Source organism: Phlebotomus papatasi, chromosome 3 (assembly GCF_024763615.1).
Source record: "Phlebotomus papatasi isolate M1 chromosome 3, Ppap_2.1, whole genome shotgun sequence".
NCBI classification, from domain to species: Eukaryota; Metazoa; Arthropoda; class Insecta; order Diptera; family Psychodidae; genus Phlebotomus; species Phlebotomus papatasi.
This window is the reverse complement of record NC_077224.1, coordinates 27,506,159-27,530,398: the sequence shown is the minus strand read 5'-3', so window position 1 is coordinate 27,530,398 and position 24,240 is coordinate 27,506,159. Positions and strand designations below refer to the sequence as shown.

Genomic DNA, 24,240 nt, shown 5'->3' with positions numbered 1-24,240 from the left:
GTTAACTCACATACTGACAAAATTTTAAAATTATGCGCCTTTTTTACCTGAGTGTATATGGAAAGGGAAAAGAGAGCTTCACTAACTTCAGCTAAGTTGTATTTGGTATTTTATATCTCTCATCGGAATTTTGCATCTTACATGTACTGCTTAAAGTCATTGAATTTGCTAGAAGTGCCGCGTGAGATGCCCCACAAACAATACAGGGCAGCTAGTGTGAAGCCTACTCCTCCACCAATGGCACATTTTCTCAATCCAGCTGTCGATTTGTACAGTAATCCCGTGGTAGTACCCGCCAGAACCGTATTGATCTCATCATCTTCACCACGTGCCCACTGCAGCAATACCCCAAAGCCCGAATACATTACCGCAATGGTACCCAGTGTATTTGCCGTAGCTGATCCCTGCTTCATGACATGATTCAGGAGTCTGCAAATAGGACAAAAAAAAAACAAACACCAACCGTAGAGGATCATACAAATATGCCGCCAATAACTGCCGTAAGAATCTTTTTTTTTCCCTCATTTTGCTATAAAATTTACTAATTTCTTGCTCTCTATCTATCTCTGTCTCTCTTTCACTGTGTATCTCTTAAATTTTTAGCACAAGCAAATTATTATATTTGAATACGTGATCAACGTCAAGACATTATAATGATATACAGCAAGAGCAAAAAAATAATATTTAATAACAAATTAATTGCCTGAGCTTGTTTTGCGTGATTAGAAATAAGAGTATACCAGCAGTAAATCACAAAAACAAAAACGATTTATGAAATTTTTAATTATTTTGCAATAATCTTTATTTTTCTAACACTGACATACGCAATTGAAGTGACTAATAATAATAGCCAACAATCTAATATCAAAATCCTTACAAAACTACCAAAGTGCTAATTAATTCTTGAACAAATATTTATTACAGTTTTTCAACTATTTACTGAGATTTTTGATTTTTTTTTGGCGGGAAATTACAAATCATTTTATTGCATGCAAACATTTACTTAAAGTGTGAAAATTCTTCTTCAAATATCTTCCTTTCTCTCTCTCTCTCTCTCTTTTCTATAAAATAACCACTTGGTTATGCAATAAACTATGACAGCAAAAATTTAAATAATCTCAAGAATTTAAACAAACAGTGGTTAAATTCAATTTATGCTATGCACGACATTACAAGTTGAAGCATTTCGCGAATTTCTCTTTGTCATCATTTTCTTTAAAATGGTTTTAGGGTCAAATGTTCATTATTTGACCATAATTTTCTTTCCAAAAAGAGTTGCTAAAATCGCTGATCTTAGGGGAGACCGGGTAGATTTGGGACACTTTTTCATGTTTTGACTTTGAGACACTATTCCAAAAAACCACGATAGTGTATTACAATTTTATGCGGTCTATAGGATACTTATGGGTATTGACTTTATAAAAAGTACTCGATAGAACTTGGAAAACAACTGAGTTTTCTTAAAGAAGATAAAACATTTAACTTGACGCTTTGTCCCAAACCTCCCAGATGTGGGGCAGTATGGGACGCAAAAGGGGATGTTTGGGACGCGTTTTTTCTCGCATAATTTGTATTACTGGAACACGTTAATTAATTTTAAATACCAGATTAAAAATATTTCTGATAGAAATAAAAATGTTTCATCTTTAATTTCACACTTAGAAATTAATATCAATTTTATTTGTACAGTAGAGTTATTTATTGTCAATCAATTATTTTTAAAGTATTTTCTTATTTTTTCCATCTACTTTTCTTTTCTTTTTTTTTTATTCTAAACATTGCAATCATGATTATCAAATTCCTCAGGCGAGTAGATTTTCTTGCAACTCTTAGTTTTGAACTCATTGACGGATTCCTGTTTGATTTTACAACAACTGCATTGTACCTGTTTTCTCATTATTTCTCTGAATTGGCTCTCGCCTTGCCTTTTCTGGAGAATTTGTGAGAATTGTAGAGTAATATTCTTCGAGAAATTTTCGAAAAAAATAGTTTTTAACGAGATTGGACAAAGATCGAATATCCTCTGGAGAAAAAATTATTGATTCTCAAGACATTGATGGTTTAATTGTCTCTGTATTTAGAGACATCTGCTCTACTGGTAAAGTTTTTAAAAGAGGGAGATTTTCAGTAGAAACTGGGCATTACTTTCCATTTTGACAATAAAAAATTGCACGCCACCTACATTCTTGTCGAAAATCAATGTCCCATTCATCCCCGTTCAGGTGTCCCAAACATCCCCGCGTGTAGTTTTGGTATTTAAAATATTTATGTAAAAAAAGGAGCGTATAATCTCTGAAACTGTTATAAAAATATATTCCCAGAATACACTGCTACCTAAAGAGATAAAAAAAAGTTTTGATTATACATCGCTGATATAAAGTACAAAGAGAAAAACTGAGACGTGAAAATATACGATTTTTATCAATTTTTAAAAAAATGTTCATAAAATTAAAACAATAAAACTGAGGATATCCATTCTTTTAGTCAAGATACATCTTAATATTGCCTACGATACAGTAATGGTTAAATACCATTTATTTCAAAAAAATATTGAAAAAATCGCCTTGTCCCACACTACCCCTGTCCCAAATCTCCCCGGTCTCCCTATATAAATTATAGAGTCTCTTATTTTAAAATAACTAAAAATTAACTGAATTCTTTTTAGTGTCAAAATTATATATCTTGATCCTGATTCTTTCTTGATATCCAATACAATACGCTAATAAATCGTTCAAATCGAAAAGTAATTCAATACACATATAGAGCCATCGTAATAAGGCACTGGAGCGATTTGACTGGCACTTTTAGCATTTGAATCTTTAGAGTTAGAAGCCCTCAAACATATTTATAGTTTTTCTTGATATACTCGTATTACCAAATTTCGACCAGCTTGCAATTTCGGCCACTTCTTTTGTTCCTCAAATATCTATGAATTTTTAGTTTTTGCATACTCTAGAGAGATTATATACTAAAAAACCAGTGATAAACCCAGATAAATGTGTTGTAGCTGAGATTCTTTACAGGTGACCTCGAAAAGCGTGCAATTTGGGGTGTTTGCAGCTCGGAATATGGGAAAATTCTATTATGAGTTGAATTTTGGGGGTAAAGAATCGCGTCGAGTAAACTGTTCTTGTCAGTGGAAATAGATAAAATTGGCTCTACGCGATTCTATACCCTTAAAATTCAATTCACAATCGAATTTTCACGTATTCCGAGTTGCAAGCACCCCGAGTTGCACGCTTTTCGAGGTCACCTGTAAAGAATCTTAGCTACCATAAGCTTATCTGGACTGATCACTGGTCATTTTCTATTTAAAATATAGTCTGAGTGGCAAGGGCTAATAAAAGAAAAGGTCCGGTCAAGATATTTTCAATTATGTCTCAGGTCAGGAACATGAAGGGAGAACTGCGACCCACCATTAGAAAAGCCTTGACCTCAGCTACAACATACTAAAATTTAAAGAAAAAGCATCGTCTACTTTTCATCGATTAATCGAAAATCGATTTTTCGATTACTCGGACCTTCGATTAAATCGGATGAAATTGGGGTGTCATAAGGGTTGTAATACTCCACTCCAGGAGAGCTTTCTGAAACTGATATTACCATTTAAAAAAAAGTCAGTATTGACCCCTTATATGCAGCTCGGGTCAGGGGGGTCAAGGGACTTTAAATTTGATATTGATCGAAAGCTCTTAGGCTCAGCTATAACATACTAAAATTTGAGATCGATTGATGACATAGGGGCTGAGTTATTGAGAAAACAAAATTTGGGGGTAATACAAAATGGCGGAAGGATGGGCAAGTGGGTGGGTCTGACATCACCTACTTCTAGCCGCCCATCGACATTTAGCCCTTGTCGATATCTCTTTTCGTTCTCTCTCCAAAAGTGGTTATATGACGGACGAAACGGACCGTCCACGAAAATCCATTTTGGCGCATATGATAGGGGGAAGTGGGGCTATATTGAGCAGTGGGGTTACATTGATATTCGATTTTTTTCTCATATTTGTAAAGGAAACTTTGCCTTAACGTAATATAATTTAGACAGACAAAACAATTTTGAATCTAAATAAAACAATTGTAAAGACCAGCTGCCTTTAGAAATATGCGAAAAAATCGTATATCAATTTAGCCCCACAGCTCAATATAGCCCCACTTCTCCCTATTCGTGATCTATGAGTGTTAAAAAGTGTAAATCCAAAATTTTGGGCCCATTCTGACAAGGTAGAATTTCACCTGTGACCACAGAAGCTGAGATTGTAAAGAATCTCAGCTAAAAAATATATAATTGATCTATAAAATATTTCATTTACTACCAGTAAAAGATTTTATTACGGTCAATAAAGCAAAATTGATTAGAAATCGTTTTAAACCATGTTTGAGATGCCAAGATTATTTATAACTTCTTAATTTTCCCTGTACTCTATTACCATTTCACTATTTTAAATGAGATTTTTAAGCATTTATAATTTAGGAATTCAATTTAATTAACTTCTTAAAGTATTGTAGCTTTTGATTATGGACTGCAGCTGAGATATGTATAGAATTTCACAGCTATAAAAATGGCAGCTTTTTGATTTGATATAAGAACGAAAGAAAAGACCATTTCCTTCTGAATCTTAACTCAAATATTCTATGGCTTTTTTGTTTATTTTCCATTAAATTTCCATTTTTCTGTGTAAAGAAGAAAATTCGTGTTTAGAGGATCCAAATTTTTGTGGAAACACGCACTAATGCAATTAATTTAGAAAATATAAGTTGGTCAAAAATGATATCTCCATCTCAAAATTTGAATATTTTCTATTTTTACAATTTTTATCAGGAATCCTTTAAAATTTAAAAACATTTAAATTTGAAATGGAAAGTTTGTGAAACCTATGTTCACCGAATAAATACTTTGTAAAATTTCTTGTTAACGTTTGTGAAGTTAAATGGATACACACATGGAATGCTCGCGAACCGTATAAACTGACCGACAAAACCGGGATGTTTCTATTTTTTCACAAACATCTTTTGGAACATGATCTCTTAACGAACTTTTTTTAATTCTCTAACAAACATTTAACGTAAATTTTACATAAGTTTATAAAAATCGCAATATGTTACTGAAAAAATTGTAACTTGTATTAAAGAACATTTGCGAAATTTTTTTTTTAAATAAGTACAAAATTTTACGAAATTTTAATGAGTTAGGGTAAGTGTGCCAAATTCCGGCCAGCTTGCAATTCCGACCACCTTTTTTGTTCCTCGAATTTCCATGAATTTTTAATTTTTACTTACTCTAAAGATTATACAATAGAAAAGAATAACAAAAAATGTAGCTTTGAAAAACCAGATGATATGAAAAAGACATTAGAAGAATTCCCGAAGTGCAAGGAACTATGAGAATGAAGGTGGTCGAAATAGGGCACCAAAGCTATGTCTACATTTTTATTCATTTTTAAGCATGATTTTAGAGTAAATAAAGACGATAAACAGTCTACAAGGTTCCAAAGCAACACGCCTTAAAAACTCCATAAAATAAAAAAAAATAATAAAAAATATGAGATGTACTTTTTGTGCATAGAAGAAATGCAAAAGCTTCGGTCTCTTTTATCTTGAAAGTTATTGATTTTTGATATTTAGGAGCTTGCCATATTTTGCAAATCCTATACACTGAAAAAGTCCTAAAATTGTTTGTAAATGTTTGTGAATTCTTAATGGGGACTTGCGAAATGCCCGTGAATCGTTCAACCCACAAACAAATTCGTAAAAGTTTGTACTTTTTTCACAAACATTTGTCGTAACATGATCACTTGACAAGCATTATTTTATGTTCTTTTACAAACATTTGCACATTTTTTGTTTGTCAGGCAAAACTTCACGAACAAAATACAAAATTTTACGAACATATTTCTGTGTGTTCACGAACATTTACGAACAAATGTTTGTAAATGAACGAAAACTGCTACTCTGAAAAAAATGTCTTGTTAAACGAACAAACTGATTTTGCTGAAATTTTGTCAAAAGGATGTTATTAACCAATTTGACAAAAATTTTCCTTGCATTTTATATGGAAAAACACCCTTTTGACGAACTTTTAACAAGATCCAGTTGGCCACCGATTTGACAAAACTTTTCCATATTCTGTATGGAAGAACATCCTTTTTACAAACTTGTCTTGTTAATATGACAAAACATTTTTTTTCAGAGTAGTTAAGTGATACTGTTACAAATAATGTTTATGTAAAAAGTACAAACTTTTACAAACTTGTTTGTGGATTATACGATTTACAAGCATTTCGTAAGTCCCCAGCGGGAAATTCACAAATATTTACGAACAATTATACGAAATATTTTTTTACTGTGTAACATAAGATACATAATTCTTTCCTGTTCTTTGCTCAAATTTCAATGAATCTTAAAAAATAAATCAATATAAAATGTGAGCTGTATCATTGATTGAATAGAACAGTTATTATTTTGAATCCTTGAAATCAATATTGTTAACTGGTTATTATAATTGACATTTTCAGATCCGACAATCATATATTATTTTATATAATTTATATGACCTTTTGATTAATTAAACTTAATGTTGAGCTGCTTTTAAGTTGAATTCTTTTAGTTAATTCGACTTTTTTTTATAAATATCCACGTGAAAAAAATGACAAATTCTGTATCAAGATTTAAGAGGCAAAAAAGGGTAGGGGAAGGTGGGGCTACTTCAAGCTATTAGACTACATTAATATACGATTTTTTTTCGCATATTTCTAAATGAAACTAGACCTTAGCATAATTTAATATAGATATAGATCACAATTTAGAATAAATACACTGAGAAAAAAAAGAGGATGCGATTAACATTTTTCCTCATAAATTTAACACATTTTAGGTGTAAAAATATATCAACATTTTTTTAATGTTAATTTTACACCTTTTACGAGTAAAATTAACATGGAAAAGGGTTAATTTAACCCCTAATACACCTAAAAGAGTAATATTTACAGCGATTTCGGATCAATAATGCAGGGTAAAATTAACATTTCCGGAATGTTATTTTAATTTTTTCGGATTTCCCTCAGTGACATTAAAGCCCAGTTTCCCAAAAATAGCCACACTTCTCCCTAATTATAAAAAGAGCTAAAAATTTTGAGTAAAATTTTCAATTTCAATTTTTCTCAGTGTAATCTCCTAACTTCATCTTTCACTGAAACATTCTCTCAATCGTGTCTTCATGCCTTTCGTGGCTGGAAGGCAATTCAAGTTGGTGCTCGGGTGGTTGAAGACGTAAGAATTATTTTTTCCTACAACCACTGCGCCTCATATAAAACATCCCAATAAAACCAACCCTTTCTCAGTTTGAAAATAACAGTGACTTGAGATAGACGGACGTTATATATCAAATTTCTTTATAAATAAGTTAACATCAGTGATTATAACCAGAAAAAAAAAATTAATAAATAATCAAATGTTTAAAAAAAAATGTGATCATCAAAGGAGAAGAAGTAAAAATACTCCCAAGAGCACATGGTGATTTGTGTAGTAAACAGATCAATATGTGTATTTATGAAGGAATTATAAAGAATCATTTGGGGTGGTGAAAAATACCATTTTAAATTTGGAAATGTTTGATGTGACATAGACATGTACAGTGTAGACAGTGTGTAAGAAATATATCTAATTATACATTTTGACAAATTTGCAATTACAAAGTGAAAGTCAAAAGGGCACTTGAGGAAGTGTAATAAAAAAACATTCCATTTATGTGACCATCCTAAATCCGCCAAATTTATGCGCATATCGTCACCACAAAAGAGCCATTGGAAATCACCTTGAACAAACCTCACGGAACTCTCCTCTCCATCACATGGAAAGTTATATTGTGAAGAAAAATTATGCTCACTAAAAATAGAAAATTATTCGGACCAGAGTTGGAGGAGAAGAACAAGAACAAAAAAAAGAGCAACAACAACAGAAATCTGCGAAGAACCCTATAATCACAATCAAAGAGCAATATAAGATTTATAATTCCGTGAGTTTGCGTAAAAAAAAAAATCTTTTGAGACGCAGAACATCAGCATAAAAAAAGAGAAGAAAACACAGAGAGAAGGGACTTTAGCATTGAAGAACATACACAACATAATTTCCTATTAGAAGAAACATTAAATTTTTTTGTTGTTTCTTCTTTCAATCGTTTTTTTTTTCTTCCATTTGGCTCTTTTTGGGTGGTAATAACAAATATTTTGCGCAACCCTGTGTATACATATTATGCGAAAAAAAAGGAATTAACCTTGATAAGAATTTTATTGACCCATGCAGGCTATAGTGCGATAAGGAAATTAACTTTGACATCACTTCAATTGCGCACGCGTGTACAATAACCGCCCATCCTCAATTCAGTAGAAAACAGAAATTTTTTTGGGATAAAAATAATGCCTTTTGACATTTTGTTGAATAATTGTGCTTGTCCTCCCGTTCGTGCCTGATCTGTGCATTTAGTGATTATTTTATTATTTTAAACATTTTAAAAATCCAAATGGTGAATGATAACTTGCTCCAGAGGTAGTTTTTGATGTTTGTTGTTTGTAAATCAAAGACAAAAATCAAATTGTTATCAATCAAAAAAGAAAAATAGTGTGTCTCTATATTTGATGTGTTTCAATAAGTGTATTTCTTATTGTTCTTTTTTCTGTTTTGTTTTTTTTTTTTTGGAAGGAGGATTTCTGTGTGCCCCACTAAAATTTGACCCAAGATTTCTGCATGTACGTACATTTAATATTTTTTCAGGAATAATACAATGGAGATGGAAAATACGATAGAGTCTGAAATTTCCCATAGCTTTGAACTCAGTGAGAATATTTTGCCGAGAAGTGCAGATTCAACAAATACTCGCAATATTGAGAAGACAAGTGATGAGGTAGCATTCAAAGTTCCATTGGAAACAGTGTCAAGTGATGCAAAAGGTGAGCTATTTTCTTTTTTTTTTTAATAACTGGTGGACAAACAATTTACACTTGATTAACTTTAGATAGCAAAAAAGGAAGGAAGGAACAACAACAATAAAAAAATCCCTTTACACTCTCTCTCTCTCTGTCCTTTTCAACATCTATTTTAGGAATCTCAAGTATTGATCTTCCATCGAAGAGCCACCCTTTATCTGCTGCTGAGAGTGACAAAGAATCCATCAGCAAACCTCTAAATGACCCATCTATCCGACAATCAACCACCACTACCACCACATCGTCAGATACTCGAATTCTAGCTAAAGCACAATCACTAGACGTTGTGGAATATCACAATTCAATGGATTCACTAGATGACACACGTCCTATTTATCCTAATCTTCCCTACAGTCCCTACGGCAGCCCATATGGAAGTCCCAGTCCCAGCAGACGACGAGCACCCCTTCGAGAATCCGTGAGAATCTCCATTGAGCAATCGGGAAGTTTTATTCAATTAAACCAATACAAATTGCTCGATCAAATTGGACAGGTGAGTTAAACTGCCGGTACTTTTTAAAAAAAAAAAAAAAGGGATGGCAAAGTACTCTCATGTTTTACGAAATGCTCGAGCTCATGACTTAGATGCTGTACCTCAAAAGTACTTTCGCATCGTTTACCGTTCACCTAAGTTCACCTTGATTTTTGAATAAAAAAAAACTTATCTGTTCCTAACCGGTTCATTATCGGTTAGTCTTATCAGGAATTCCAAAACCTTTCCAACGAGCCCAGACATAATACAACTCAGTTGAGAAATACGTTTTCTAAAAGCATTTTTAACTTTTAATCTTGAAAAACCGTCCAAAACATATCCAACAATAAAAAAAAGCATACAACGCGTTTCCGAATAATCCCAAAAAATACGGTTTTGGAGGAGATAAAGAGAATTGGGTGAAGAATGAGGGGCAACGATCCTTGGGCCGACTTCTGATGATCCGCAAGAGGAGTAATACAAGTGAATTTCAGATTTAAAAAAAAAACTTATCGGTTCACAATCGTTTTTATTACTGGTTTATAATCGATTGGTACCGATTTAGAATTGTCAGAAATTCCAAGATATTTCGAACTAGCTCAAAATTACCCCATTCGGCTGAGAAATATGCTTTAGGGCAGAATCACATTGACAGTAAAATGCTCACCGTATTTCGTTAATTTACGCATTTTCATTGCAATTCTAACGCAAATTCTCGATTACCGTATTACCGCATCTCATACTCGGTCGCACTAGGTGAAAATAATATAAGAAAATTGAAGAAATAAAACGAAAATATGATAAACGGTGAGCAAAAAAAAACTGTGAATAATTTCTCTTACACTTTTTTTGCTCACCGTTTATCGAATTTTCGTTTTATTTCTTCAATTTTCTTATATTATTTTCACCTTATGCCATCGAGTATGAGATAAGGTAATACGGTAATGGAAAATTTGCGTAAGAATTGCAATGAAAATGCGTAAATTAACGAAATACGGTGAGGCTACGGCGAGCATTTTATTGACAATGTGATTCTGCCCTTAATGATTAACCCGTAGTTTCGTTTATGGTCAAAATGTTCGCCTAAGCCACCTCTAAAACAGATCCAAATATGAAAAAAATGCAAAGATGTTCAAAGTCTAAAAACCTAATTACCGGTTTAAAATCGGTTCCTAACCAATTGAAATTTGTTTGAAAATATCTGAGAATCAGAAACTTTTCAAAATGAGCCTAAACCTGTCTCAATCGGTTCAAAAGTACTTTCACTATAACTGTTTAATATTTCACTTTGAAAATCGTTCTCTAAAATCACACTGAGCACCAAATGTTAAGAGTAAGAAATTCAAATTGAAAAGCCTAAAATGTTTGTTTATTTATGCTAATTTTCTAGCAGTTAAGGTTTACCAAAGTGAATGTATAATTTCTTTTAGAACTTTAAATTTTAAGACAGATTTTTAGTAAGAAGCACAGAAAAAGATCAGTCATGTATAAGGGATAGTGTGTTAAAAGCTTTCGTGTATAATTGTTTAATAGTTTTAATCGAGAGTATTTTCCACTAAAACTCTTTCTGGAAGGAGAAGAAAAGGACACCTCCTTGGTCGTAAACACATGTACCTAACTTAATCACGCGAACTAGATATTTCCATTTCGAATTTTTAATAAGAAAAACTAAATTTAGCTAAAACTAGCTAAAATAACCGTGTCAAAAATAAGCCCGGAACCGGAAATAATTCTTTTAGATTTTGTTGTTATCTCTGGCCTTTTAATTCTTGGTCTTAACATCTTAAAGATTAATCTTAAAAGTCTGTTAGGAAGTATTCAGGGTAACAGCTGACGTTGTAGATGAAGCATCCACCTATAGACAATCTCTAAAACCTATCCAAAATATTCGATAGGGTAACTGTACCAAATTTCGGCATAGTTGCGTGCAAGCACCAAAGTCTCAAGTTTTAAATGTAATATTTTTAATACAAATTGAATTTTTTATTCCTTCTTCTTAAGGAGTGTTTCTTGGAACCTTATATGCAGTTTATCGTCTTCATTTTCACTCAAATCATTCCTATTCCATTTTAAAATGAATAAAAATGTAGACACAGCTTTGGTGGCCTATTTCGGCCACCTTCATTCTTATAGTTTCTTGCCTTCCCAGAATTTTTCCAGTGTCTTTTCACATTATCTCGTTTGTCGAAGCGACATTTTTGTTATTTTTTTACATTGTATGATCGCTAGAGTATGCAAAAACTAAAAATTCATCGAAATTGGAGGAACAAAAAAAGTGGCCGGAATTGCAAGCCGGCCGGAATTTGGCACACTTACCATATAATAATTAAAAAAAACCCTATCGTGTTTTCGAGATGTTCCATAGAACAATGTTCTATTCTAAAGACGCCAACTTCATAAAGCTATCCGTTTGACCACAGGTTCTGGGCAACATGATTATTAGAAAATTTCGAATTCTAGATAGGGGCTAAAATTTCGTGATATTAAAGAACCTAGAAATTAAATTTAGCATTTGAGAAAAATGCAAACAATTCAAAAACCATTGTGGGAACTCTAAAAACTAAACAAATGAAGTAAAGCAAAACAAAATGCCAGTATTGAAAAAAATCAAGATAAAGAAATTGAATAATGACGAACATCTTGAACGTAAATGATGTAATTAAATTTCACATTTCATTAGCAGTTACGTTGCAATGAGATTTACGATAGAACTGTAATATGAAAAACGTTATTAAATGTGACCTCTATTAATGATATATTTTTAATTATTTTGTTTTGTAGTTAATTTGGTAATCGTGCTTTATTTTAAGTGTGGAAAAATGCTCAATCCTGCTGTACACTGGAGATTCAAATAAAAATTTTAATTTCTTCTGACTATTCCACGTTGACAATTCTTATTGAAAATTTGGACGCCCGAATGAAGCCTAAGCGTTAAGACCTGTTTTAGCTTTTGTACCAAACTTGTAAAATTTTGAATACTTTGATGATCTCATCAATACCAATTTAAAAAAATTTTAAAACCGTCTTTGAACCCCGAACTGACTCCTTGATCCTTAAAATATTTAGCCTTGATCCTTAAAATATTGATCCTTAAAAATATTTAGCCCATAAAATTTGTTGGTAAAGGATCAGTCCAAACTGCCACATTTTGAATTGAAAATGAGGGATTAGATAGAGGTTCTTTGTAGAAATTTCTTTTAGTGCCAAAGGACAATGGGCAGAAATATATGGGAGCTGGTCCAACCCTTCGCCAGAAATGGGACTAGGCCCATTTTGTAGGTATTGGTGTATGACTGAAAAATTACCGAGACCTAAGTCAGAAAGGACTGTCAATCCTTGGGAAATTAACGATATCCTTCTGAAAATTCGCAACTTTGACAATTTGTTACTTGGAAACGGCTTAGCCGATCTTAATGAAATTCGGGACAAAGTCGATGTATAACTTAAGCTTTAAATAATTTTTTTTTTTAATTTTCCCTCTGATTGCTCCATCTGGTAGCTTTCATACAAACTAGCCATGTTTTAAAGCCATTGCACACTATAGGCCAACAAAATGAAAACTTTTTTCGTTAAAATGGCAAATCAGAGGTATTTTCGGAATCCTTGGTGTATCTTGAACATATGACCCGAAGAAACTTATGGTCCATCACGTCAACTTTTTCGGATATCTTAATGTAAGGGTTCGTAAGAAATGGACAGAATTTTTTTTGTAAAACTTGCGTTTTTAAATAACGGTATATCGTAAGTTTTTGGTGCCAAATAACGTTTTCTAAAAGACAATTGAACTCAAGAATCATTTTCCTAAAAGAAACCGTATCCCTAACCCTCCATTTTTCTTTTATCCAGATTTTTCTCTAATATCCTCGAATATTCTTAAAATTCAGTTAAAAGTATTGACTCCATTGCATCCTTTTGTCTTCTTTAGAGAAATGTTCTCCTTAGAAAAGGAGCTGGGATTGCTGAAGTTCATAGGATTGTAAAGGTACCGTTACTAAAGAATTTTAGCAAGAAATTCTTATTATAATTAATTAAAACATTTTTTTTCTGTGAATTTGTTACACAAAGTATTTAAATAACGGTATCTTTTATGACCCTACGATCTTTAGAGATTTTAACTCTTTTTTCAAGAAGAACATTACAGCATAAGAGACATTTCACTAGACAATCCTTTTTTATGAATTTGAAGGATGTTAAAAGATTTATATAAGGAAGATCTGGAAAATTGCAGGGAAAATGAAGAGATAAAGATATCGTTTGTTCCAGGAAAATTTTCTTTGAATCCTCCTTTACAAATTAATCTTAGAAACGACCAATATAGGATTAACCGTTATTGTATAAAAGGCGTTTTGCAAAAAAAAATCATTACAATTACATATGTACCAATTACATATGTTTTATGCTCTAGTGCTTTTCCTACATACTTTTGGGGCTAGTTCCGGAACAAAAGTTGTTACCTTTGCTGATACACCTGATACCTATTCGATAATATAGGTCTCATTTGTGGCGAAAGGTTGGACCGTTTTGCCCATTGTCCTTTACGGACCGAACATTCTTAAGAATCAGTATGAGTTTATTTAGATCTTTACAGACTACAGATTTGACTTCATTCTCGAATATTTCTTTTTCTTTCAAAAAAAAATTAATTATATTAATTTTTAAATGTTTAAATAGAGATGCTAACAAAACCTTAATAATTTAATAATAAGTTTTAATATTATTAATGATATTATTAATAATATTTTAAATATTTTTTGTCCACATGGGAGAAGTGAGACACTATTGAAAAATGAGACAGTTTTAAAATAGGGCTTCCCCTTAGTATCAATAATCCAAGGATTGCATTGATCAGTGATAAGGAAGAATGCTTTTTTAAAAATGCAGTTAATGCCTGAAAGTTCTTATGGTGGTGAGGCTATTTTTGGGCAAATATGGGACAGTATCCGAGAAGGAAAAAATCAACCCCTAATTTGAAACTTGCAATACCAGAAAATGTTTTCAATTATTAAAGTATTCCTATGCCTCAGGAATTGTTTTTAAGCTTAATAAACAAAAGATTTTTTTTATACAATTACTGATTAATTATCCGATTTTAATAATTTGTATACCAATGGGTGACTTTTTTAAGTGCTAGAAAAAAGGAAAAGATTACTAAAAGCAGGGGGCAATTACCCGCATCTAGGGTAAAAAGTAAAAAGATTTTTTGAAGTATAAACACTCATCCCAATTTCAAAATATCTTTTTTTTCACGCTAGAACTGGTCTTTTTTAGTATAACAGTTTTATATTATTTTTTTTTTAAATCTAATTTTTTTGGAGTTTTAATGAAAGTACAGATTTTGGGCTCTAATAATTTGAAAAATCTACTATTACGAATTATTATTTTTTGAAAAATTGTTTTTTATTTGCTTTTAGTTTTTTTTATTTACTTAAGATATTTGTTTTCAATATTTCGAACTTTCTAAGTTTTATCAACAAATATTCAAAGTTTATATAAATTCGAAAATAAATATTGTTGAACACAAGTAACAGCTGTGTTCATCTTCAGATACTGCAATTCTTGTAAATCCAGAACTTAAATTAAAATTTTCAAAACCGAAAACAATGAAACCACTAGAAAACGTTCCAATTATTTCAGTAAATAAATTCTATAATTCTGAAAATGCCGAAATCAGAAATCTAGAAAGTTCTCTTATAATGCAATTAGTAAATTGAAGAACTTAAATTTAAAAGCTTTACGAAGTTCATTATTTTAGTAAATTTGAGACCGTTTTAGTGGATTGCTTTAGTACCGTAGTAAACGCGGGTGACTATGTACTCCAGGATAACTTTGCACATTTGCTTTTCGTAAGCTTTTCTGTAATTCTAGCACTTAAGAATGGTCCTGATATCATAAGGGCACTTAAGAGTGATCTAAAGCTCATACTTAAGTGCTAGAATTAAAGAAAAGCTTACGAAAAGCAGGAGTGCAATGTCAGCCGCATCTACGCTAAAATAAAGATTTTAGCCCATATCTTCCTGAAGAACATGAAATGTCCCAAAAGATTAACGGCTCCATCCTCCCCTATTGCAGTCTTTTCGGTTAGTTCAAATTGTTTTTAAGTTCTAAGAATATATATTTAAGTTTTAAGAATATATTACCGAAGATGATCCAGAATAATAAACAACCAATGCGATTTTGTCCCTAATCAATATGTAAAAGACTGTACATTTTTAATAATCGCAACAAAACCTTTTTAATAGGGTTCCTATGGACTTGTCAAATTGGCTTATTCGGAGGAAGATTCAACTCACTACGCTATGAAAATACTATCAAAACGAAAATTACTGAAAAAGGCTGGACTTTTTTCCCGGGGTCCACGTAAAACAACATCTCCTCTTGATCGAGTTTACAAAGAAATTGCTGTTTTAAAAAAGGTAACTAATACATTTTATACCCCTACAATTTTACTAATTAATTTATTCATTTCTTTTCTTAGCTTGATCATCCTAATATTGTTAAATTAATTGAAGTTCTGGATGATCCCCTGGAAGATTCCCTGTATTTAGTGTTTGAACTAGTTCAACAAGGAGAAGTGCTAAGTATTCCAACGGATCGTCCACTATGTGAACAACGTTCCTGGAATGTTTTTAGAGATTGCCTTCTTGGCTTAGAATACTGTAAGTTACTTCTTTTTCCTTTAATTCTACATTAATATCTTCAAAATCGATTTTTCCTCTTTTCAGTACATTACCAAAAAATTATTCACGGAGACATAAAGCCTGGAAATTTACTTCTTGGAGAATGTGGACGTGTTAAAATTGCTGATTTGGGTGTGTGCAATGAGTTTCTGGGTGAAGATGCTGCAATGAATATTGGATCAAATGCCGGAACACCCGCTTTTCGTGCCCCAGAAACACTCCATACGGGTCAGGTATTATTGATAAATTTTTGTGCAAAGCACTGGGAGATAAATTCACACACACATACTTCTCTTGCTTTTTTTTATAGTATTCATATAATGGAAAAGCTGCTGATATTTGGGCACTTGGAGTGACACTTTATGCCTTAATTTTCGGCAATGTACCTTTTGTGGCCAAATCAATTCCTTCTGTCTTTGAAAAAATTAAAAATGACGAATTTGTTTATCCCGCTGAACCAAAAATCTCAACTAATCTCAAAGATTTAATCAACAGGATACTCCACAAAGATCCAAACCTGAGGATAACACTACCAGAAATAAAGGTGAGTGAAATATCTTTAAAGCTTTACAGTTTCGATTCTGAAAACAAAATTATATTTTAGGTTCATAACTGGGTGACAGCCAATGGAAGACACCCCCTTCCGTCCGAGGAAGATAATTGTTGCTTAATTCAAATCAACGAAGAAGATATGAAGAGTGTTGTGAAAAGCATTCCAAAGTTAGACACCGTTATTCTTATTAAAACAATGCTTAAGAAACAATCCTTCCAAAATCCTTTCACTGTGATGCCTATATCAGGCCGAATCTCACAAAGAGGCGGATCTCGATTGGAAAGGTTCACCAGAGCTGGACGTTCTAATTCCGCACCAGGAGCTCATCGTACTTACGAAAGGTTAGTTAATATTCTATTTTGAATAACTCCAGATATATTTGATTCAATTTGGGGTGTATGAATCATCTGGAAACCAACCTAAAATTCCATTAAGAAAGAACGGATTTGTCCATTAAGAAAGAACGGTGCCGGACAAAATTTCGAAAGCTAAAATCTCGAAAAGCCAAAATCCCGAAAAGAGAAAAATCCAAAAAACCAAAATCTCAATGTCAAAATCCTGAAAGACAAAAATCCGAAAGACAAAATCCCGAAACCCAAAATCCTAAAAACCAAAATTCCGAAAGCCAAAATCCCAAAAGTCAAAATCCAAAAAGCCAAAATCCCAAACGCTAAAATCCCGATGCCAAAATCCTGAAAGCCAAAAATCCGAAAGACAAAATCGTGAAACCCAAAATCCTAAAAACCAAAATTCCGAAAGCCAAAATCCCAAAAGTCAAAATCCAAAAAGCCAAAATCCCAAACGCTAAAATCTCGATGCCAAAATCCTGAAAGCCAAAAATCCGAAAGACAAAATCCCGTAAACCCAAAATTCCAAAAACCAAAATCCCGAAAGCCAAAATCCCAAAAGCCAAAGTTCCAGGAAAGCCAAAATCCCGAACGCCAAGCCCTCAAATGGTTTCAAATCCTGAGAGTACGAAATTATATGGAGGATAATGTGTAGAATTATTTTCCAAAACACAAAAAAATCCTTTTCTAGTAGCTAGTAGCTATGACACTTTTCGGGATTTGGTTTTCGAGATTTTGGCGTTTGGGATTATGGCTTTCAAGATTTTCAATTTTTTGGATTTTAGTGTTCCAGAATTTGGCTTCCAGGATTTTAACCGGGACCTAATTTAACAACATGTTCAATACCAATTTCTGATAATAAAAAACCGTTGAATTTGTATTAGAGTTAACCAATAAAGCATTGTTTCGGAGGGTATTAATAATGGATTTGATAGGGTGATATTCCTTCGGAGACCCCATTTCATTGACCTTAATTCTTATCAGGCATAACAACTGTACTATGCTAGTTACGTTTTTTAAAATATTCAATTAAATTATTTTTCTTCAACTGATACTATGTTACGGCTACTCCTGCCAACTTACTCCGATCAAACTTATCAGGAAATCGGAAATAAAAACGTTTATAATCGAAATAATTGAAAACGTTTAATTGAAATAACTTTTTGCGTAATTCCGGTAATTCCATAACAAACGTGTAATTTTCGTGGAAAAAATATACACAACAATATAATCAGTTGTTAATTTTGAAGTGGAAATTTCCAATCACTAAGGCCGTTACCAGGATTTTTGTAAGAGGGGCGCCAAATCATAAATTATCCTCAAATGAAATGAAATTCTTTTTTAATCCATTTCTGCATCGACTAAATATAACGATTTTGACGGACTTACACAAAAGAGTATAAAAACTTTCTCATGCATTTGATTGACTTTTTAGAGGATATTGAGTTTTATGTTTGAGAATAATATTCCAAAAATGTTCTTGGATCAAAAACAATTTTAGACTATTTATGTTTGAAAACTCAGTGAAACCTCTACGGGCTTTATTGGGTGGAAATTCTAATTAGGAAAACTGTCCTTTTAATGAGTTTAAAAATTTAATGAGCTGAAAACTTCTCAAAGAAACCAAAAAGACTACCCTTGAAGAAAATACCGGGAAATACGCATTGTTAAAGATATCTTACTTTCTGAAGATTTATCGAATTAACAATCGTAATGTTTCGGATTGCGCTTTATTCAAATGAAAAAAAAGGAACAATAGTAAAAAGAAAAATTGTCCTCATAAAATTTCGATTTATTTGGGGGGTCGCTAAAGACAGAAGTTGATATCTCATTCCATTTAACATTCCATCTCACATCAGATAGAGGACAAAAAAAAAACGGATAATAATTAAAACATATTTTTCCTCAAATCTTCCAATAACAAATTTTGCTCAAGCGGTAAAACCTAAAATTTTCTTCTTTTCTCATTTTTCTTTCTAGCCATAGACAGCCATCGAGTGACAATTTACTGCCGTCTGTTAAAGAAGATCTGCCCTCATCGAGCAAAAATCCAAATCCAGATGAAGAAATTCAGCAGTAGAGAAAAAAAATAGAATTCGACCAACCGACAATTTATGCACATTTTAGCATTTTTTAAGACTTAACAGTTATTGGGGGAACATTTACGTTAAAGAGAACAAAGTTTGTAATATAAAAAAAAGGAAATGATATAACCAATAGCTTTTTCTCCTCTCTTCTTATGAGATAATTTATTGTGAAGACTTTTCCAAAGTCAAAAAAAACTCTCTATGTAATCGTGATAATGGTGATCGTTAATTATGCTCAAATATCACTTTCAAATTTCTTCTGGTATAACAGTTTTTAAAACAAAATAATAATATAAAGTTCGACAAAGCTTGTAAAAAAAAACAGTGATCAAAGATCCTTTATAAAGTTAAAACAAATATTTAAAAAAAAAAAATGTAGTTAGCCAAATGGGGCAAATTTTGCTTGTTCAGCAAATTTTACAAAAGAAAAATGTTTCAAATAAGCTTTAACAAATATAACAAATCTTTGACGTGGACCTTTGCGCATAATAAAGACGTATATAACGGAATTGTGCATTAATTATGTTTTAATAAATAAAAAAAATTAGAAGCTTCCGGAGAAGCTAAAGCAATTTTATTTTCGGAAGATAATTTTATAAGGTATAATCGTATTAAACTTTGACAAATTTTCACTTTATCCACTGATGCAAAAATTATTTTTAAAAAACTTATGAAAATTGATTTTACTCAAAGGAAAGAAAATATTTTAAAAAGAGGTCTTTTAATTTTAAATTTCTTTTTTTTTTATTTTCTTTATAACTTTCCCAAAATCCCTGAAACTTGTACTCTTTTATTACATTTATTATATGACATTTAATTGGAAGAATTTTAAGTTTTGGTTTGTTTTAGCTTTAAACTTTTAAAGATATCGAATTTAAAAATTTTCAATTTTTACATTTCCTTTTAAGTTTGCTATTTTGTAGCTTAGGATGGCTTTAAAGTTACCCTTTGCCTTTTTAAGGCCTTCTAAAGTCAGAAATATTCTGAGATAGCATTAAATTTTTCAAATATATACCGCTAAAGAACCCTTAATTAAAAAAAAACGTTATCTCAGTCGTTATTTTTCCTTCGCCCCCACCTTCTACATTCAGAGGTGTGCAAGAAACCGTTAAAACCGAATTAACGTCAAAATAAGTTTGTTATAGTAGCGTTTTGACCATTGACGTACATGTTTCATTTGACGTTAATTCGGTTTCAACGGTTTCTTGCACACCTCTGTGCTACATCCTTTCGGACCAAAACCACGTTTTTTGGTTCATTTCGAAAATGTTGAAAAAAATTTCGACATCGAATTTTCGAAGATCAAAGTTAAACCACTTTGGTGAGCCTATTTCTTAACCGATCTAAAATTTTGATTTTACTGCTCTAACTCCACGGAGAGAGCAGTATATAATCCCTCGACTTTTTCACCCCCTCAAAATTTTCACATTCCACCCCACCCCGGAGACCACTTTTGTCAACAAATCTTCACGTTTCAGACGATTTCTGAGAAATGTTCTCACGCTGTTTGTCCGTCCGGCTGCCGCTAGCTCTAGAGGCTAAACGGTAAGAGATAGTGACTTGGGACCTAAGGGGGACCCCCCCATAAGTCGACCCAAGGATCGTTAACATGCCCCTCATTTTCCCCCACCTTTCCTCTTCCCCTCCAAAACCATGTTTTGGAAACGCATCGCGCAATTTTTTTTTCATTTTTGGATATGTTTTCGAAATTATCCAGGCGGACATTTGACCATGTTCGAAAATACCGTTGAATCATTTCTAATAAAAGTTTTTTAAAGTCAAAGGTTAAAAAGGCACTAGAGAGCGCATTTATAAAGGGAATGGGGTCATGTTTGGGAAGGTCTTGGAATTTCCTATAAAACCGAACCGGTTCCAATCGGTTCTGAACCGGTAATGAACCGGTTCATAACCGATAACTAATTTTTATCAGAAAATCGATACTTTTAAAACAATTTTGGAGGATATTTTGCATGATATATGAATCGGTTCAAATCGGTTCTTCTTCTTCTTTCGTATGACAAAACAAAACAACAAATACATTTACAATATAAGACAAATTTCAAAACAGAAATAAGAAGCCTTCCTGAGTCGGTCTTCCTGAGCCTTCAAATAGGTTGAGATCCGGTAAATGATGCGAAAGTATTTCTGAAGTACAATAGAATCTAAGTCACGAGTTCGAGCATTTCGCAAAGCCTGGGACGCTTTGCCACCCCTTTTTTGGAAAGTCTTTAAATTTATAATTGAGCTAAGTCGGTCTCAATCGGTAATGTACCCGTAAATGACTTGTTATTCTTAAATATTCTTGCTTTTTTTCTTTTCTTAAGTCCATAAAATAGTTACACTTCTAGAAGTCAAACGGTAACAGATACGATCTTTCAGTCTTCGAGGGATCCGGACATAAGTCGACACAAGGACAATTATTATTTCTCCTAAGATCTTTTCGGATGTTTCAGAGATAGTGCCAGATGAATATTTCATCCATACAAAGTTAAATACAGTAGACTCTCGCTCAATCGGCTCTTTTTCAATCGGGCGTCAAATTTTGTTGACAATTTTCACGTTTAATTATGAAGCTAATTTGCTCAAATTCGTTGTAGTTCTGCCTATTTTATCGTGATTCTTTATAATTGAGAGCTTTTTGTAAAATTTACAAAGGCTTTGACGCCCAAATCTATTGATAAACCGGATGACATTTTGCCCCAAATGCCCAATTGAGAGAGAGTCTACTGTATCTTAAAAGTCGCCATCTTGAATTTTGGAAAGTCAAAGTTTACCACCCTGATGCATTTATTTTTCAACTAATTTGATTAAATTTAAAATTTTCGGAAAGGTCTTGAAATTGGTTATGATGTTATGAATCGGTAAAGTATCCGTAAATGACATTATCTTTCTCGTTTTTAATTTTCTTTTTTTTGTCTGTATCCATGTTAACTCATACCAAAATATTACGAAATGTGCACTTCTTTATCTATTTTCGATTTTAAGATGCTTTTATGACTTATGAACCAAGTCGCGGTAGTAAACCGGTATGTATGCAAAAACTATACGAAAAAATGATTGCCGTAGTTTTATCTGGGGATTTCGAGCATTCCGCAAAGCTTGGCTATCTCTTTTTTTATAAAGAAAAGGAAAATAGAATATATATAATTAAATTCTCTATAAATAAGCTAGATGTGAATATCCACTTTGGATATGTCTAATCTAAATTATTTTGTAGAATTAAAAAAATTTTAAAGCTTCCTAACTATAAGATTCGAAGAAACTTTGCAGTATACACCTCTCTAAATTTTCTTTAACTGCGATTTTTATTTTTGGTATTCTGAGATTATCTTGAATTTTTGCATTCATCTAGCTTACGTTTGGGTTTTGATGTAACCATCGTCAAATGATCACATATCCCAATCTTCCCGGAATCCCCGGAATGATATAAAACCATCCGAAAAATAATAAAAACCATAAAAAACAAATTGACTCACTGTGTTCTTCGGAGTTTTCCCGTCTGATTGGCGAGATTTGTAGCCTTTATGCCATTGTACAGCCCAGCAGCTCCGCCAATAGCTGCTCCTGCCATCACAGATGATCCTATTTGTGAGAAGGCCAATTCGAAGCGCCCTCGCTGCTTCGATGCTCCTTCAGGGAATATAAACTCAGGTTGGGCGCTCTGCAGAAAGCGTGGATCATAATTGAGATATGGTGAGATTGGTGTAGATGTCTTCTGTTGTCTGCTCTGAACCGGAGATTCTCCTGAGAAGTCCCAAAACAGCATGAAAAGCAAGACAATTTTGAGGTTAGGTATGATGTAATAGAAAGTTTTTTGGTGATTTCTGCATGATTATTAGTTATTTTCTACCTGATGGTGCCCCAAAAGAGATAGGTTTACTCAAATAATCGTCTGACATGATATATATTGTGTGTTTTTAAGGAAATCACGTAAATTTTCTCACAATCACACTAAAAATAAAATTACTTTTGGGCTTCTCCAATTCAGCAATTTTTTTAATTCAGCGAAAGTACCACACCGAAGAAAATACAAAACTTTTCGACCAAGCTTTCAAATGCACTGTAAAACACTAAACACAGGTAGCCTAAAAATTTATAATTAGCTAGCATACAATATCGCATTTACACTTTAATCTTGAATCCCAGATTCAAAATGATATAAAATATAAAAGAATTTAAAGAAGATTCATAATTGTATTCTATTACAAAATTGCTTGAAAATCCAATATTTCCCAAATTTAGATTCAAATCGAATTTCTAAGTATACTCCCATCAGAATAACATTCAGTTTTTTGATCTGATCTTTATTTTTGAATGAAAAAGTTTTTATTAGAAAAGATATGACCATAACACAGAAAAATGATAGAACAAAAATAAAAAGAACTTGCTGAGCAAAAATTAAATTTGGTAAATATAGTATTAAATTTTGATCAGTATAAAGTTATACGTTCTCAGAAATGTATTTTAAATTACTAGATAAGTTACATTTAATTTTCAATTAATTTTTTACTGTAGGAAAACTTTTAGGAAAATGCAGTATAGGGGGAGGCTTTGGACTTTCGCACACAAAAATGATGTTCAAGTTCAGTGATTTTTTCTGACTACCATGCAAACCGTATGGATTCTCCAACTATGCCAAAAAAATGTCTTACTTATAAGGTTCATAATCCCACCAAACAAAATCCCAGGAAATCCTTAGATTTTCCTCCAGAGGAAAATGAAAATTTAATGGCGATTTGTCCGATAGATGAATCAAGTTTCTATTATCGCACACGATTCACGCCATCATTGAACACCCCATTTTCACCGCAAATTTTGCACCGGACACTAAAAGTTGCACATCATTGTTTAAAGGGAACTCTAATCTACTTGATTAAACCATTTTTATAAGAAATAAAACATTTTAATATCACTTTTTTGGAACTTTTCTGAGAGATGTTTTATTGACATTAAAAACCATTTTTTTGCTTGATTCTACGAGAATTTCACTCCGGAAACGGTTAAATCTGATGAATACTTTCTTGAAAAGTCCAAATATCACCAAATTTACACGAATCAATAAGTTTTTAAAGCTAAAAATTGCCTAAAACTCTGCAAGCGAGAAGACCACACAAGATTCTACC

At 32.4% G+C, this 24,240-nt stretch overlaps 2 protein-coding genes across 4 annotated transcripts; one reads left to right on the top strand and one right to left on the bottom strand.

Moving 5' to 3' along the window:
- Positions 1-77: 77 nt before the first annotated feature.
- LOC129807432 (mitochondrial import inner membrane translocase subunit Tim23) lies at positions 78-23,145 on the bottom strand. Its single transcript, XM_055856688.1, has 3 exons — positions 22,968-23,145; positions 22,594-22,861; positions 78-429 (listed from the first exon to the last, which is right to left on the bottom strand). The coding sequence occupies exons 1-3, from the start codon at positions 23,014-23,016 to the stop codon at positions 138-140; spliced, it is 609 nt and encodes a 202-aa protein (XP_055712663.1). The 5' UTR covers positions 23,017-23,145; the 3' UTR covers positions 78-137.
- LOC129807429 (calcium/calmodulin-dependent protein kinase kinase 1) lies at positions 7,205-19,679 on the top strand. Of its 3 annotated transcripts, none has more exons than XM_055856682.1 (9): positions 7,205-7,269; positions 8,770-8,945; positions 9,098-9,474; positions 15,693-15,866; positions 15,929-16,109; positions 16,176-16,363; positions 16,441-16,674; positions 16,735-17,024; positions 19,011-19,679. In XM_055856682.1, exons 1-9 carry the CDS (start codon positions 7,217-7,219, stop codon positions 19,108-19,110), a joined length of 1,773 nt encoding a protein of 590 aa, XP_055712657.1. In that variant the 5' UTR covers positions 7,205-7,216; the 3' UTR covers positions 19,111-19,679. The 3 variants fall into 3 exon arrangements, with proteins under 3 accessions (XP_055712657.1, XP_055712659.1, XP_055712658.1); XM_055856684.1 differs by having other exon boundaries at positions 7,219-7,646; XM_055856683.1 differs by having other exon boundaries at positions 7,239-8,544.
- Positions 23,146-24,240: the final 1,095 nt, after the last annotated feature.

What these genes read in the sequence shown, in the direction of transcription:
- LOC129807429 (XM_055856682.1), top strand. Translation starts at nt 7,217, where the DNA reads ATGCCTTTCGTGGCTGGAAGGCAATTCAAGTTGGTGCTCGGGTGGTTG. An exon ending in AAATTGCTGTTTTAAAAAAG is followed by an intron (nt 15,867 to 15,928) that starts GTAACTAATACA and finishes TTCTTTTCTTAG; the next exon opens with CTTGATCATCCTAATATTGT. An exon ending in TAACACTACCAGAAATAAAG is followed by an intron (nt 16,675 to 16,734) that starts GTGAGTGAAATA and finishes ATTATATTTTAG; the next exon opens with GTTCATAACTGGGTGACAGC.
- LOC129807432 (XM_055856688.1), bottom strand. Translation starts at nt 23,016, where the DNA reads ATGTCAGACGATTATTTGAGTAAACCTATCTCTTTTGGGGCACCATCA. An exon ending in CTCTTTTGGGGCACCATCAG is followed by an intron (nt 22,862 to 22,967) that starts GTAGAAAATAAC and finishes GGGACTTCTCAG; the next exon opens with GAGAATCTCCGGTTCAGAGC. An exon ending in GGAAAACTCCGAAGAACACA is followed by an intron (nt 430 to 22,593) that starts GTGAGTCAATTT and finishes TCCTATTTGCAG; the next exon opens with ACTCCTGAATCATGTCATGA.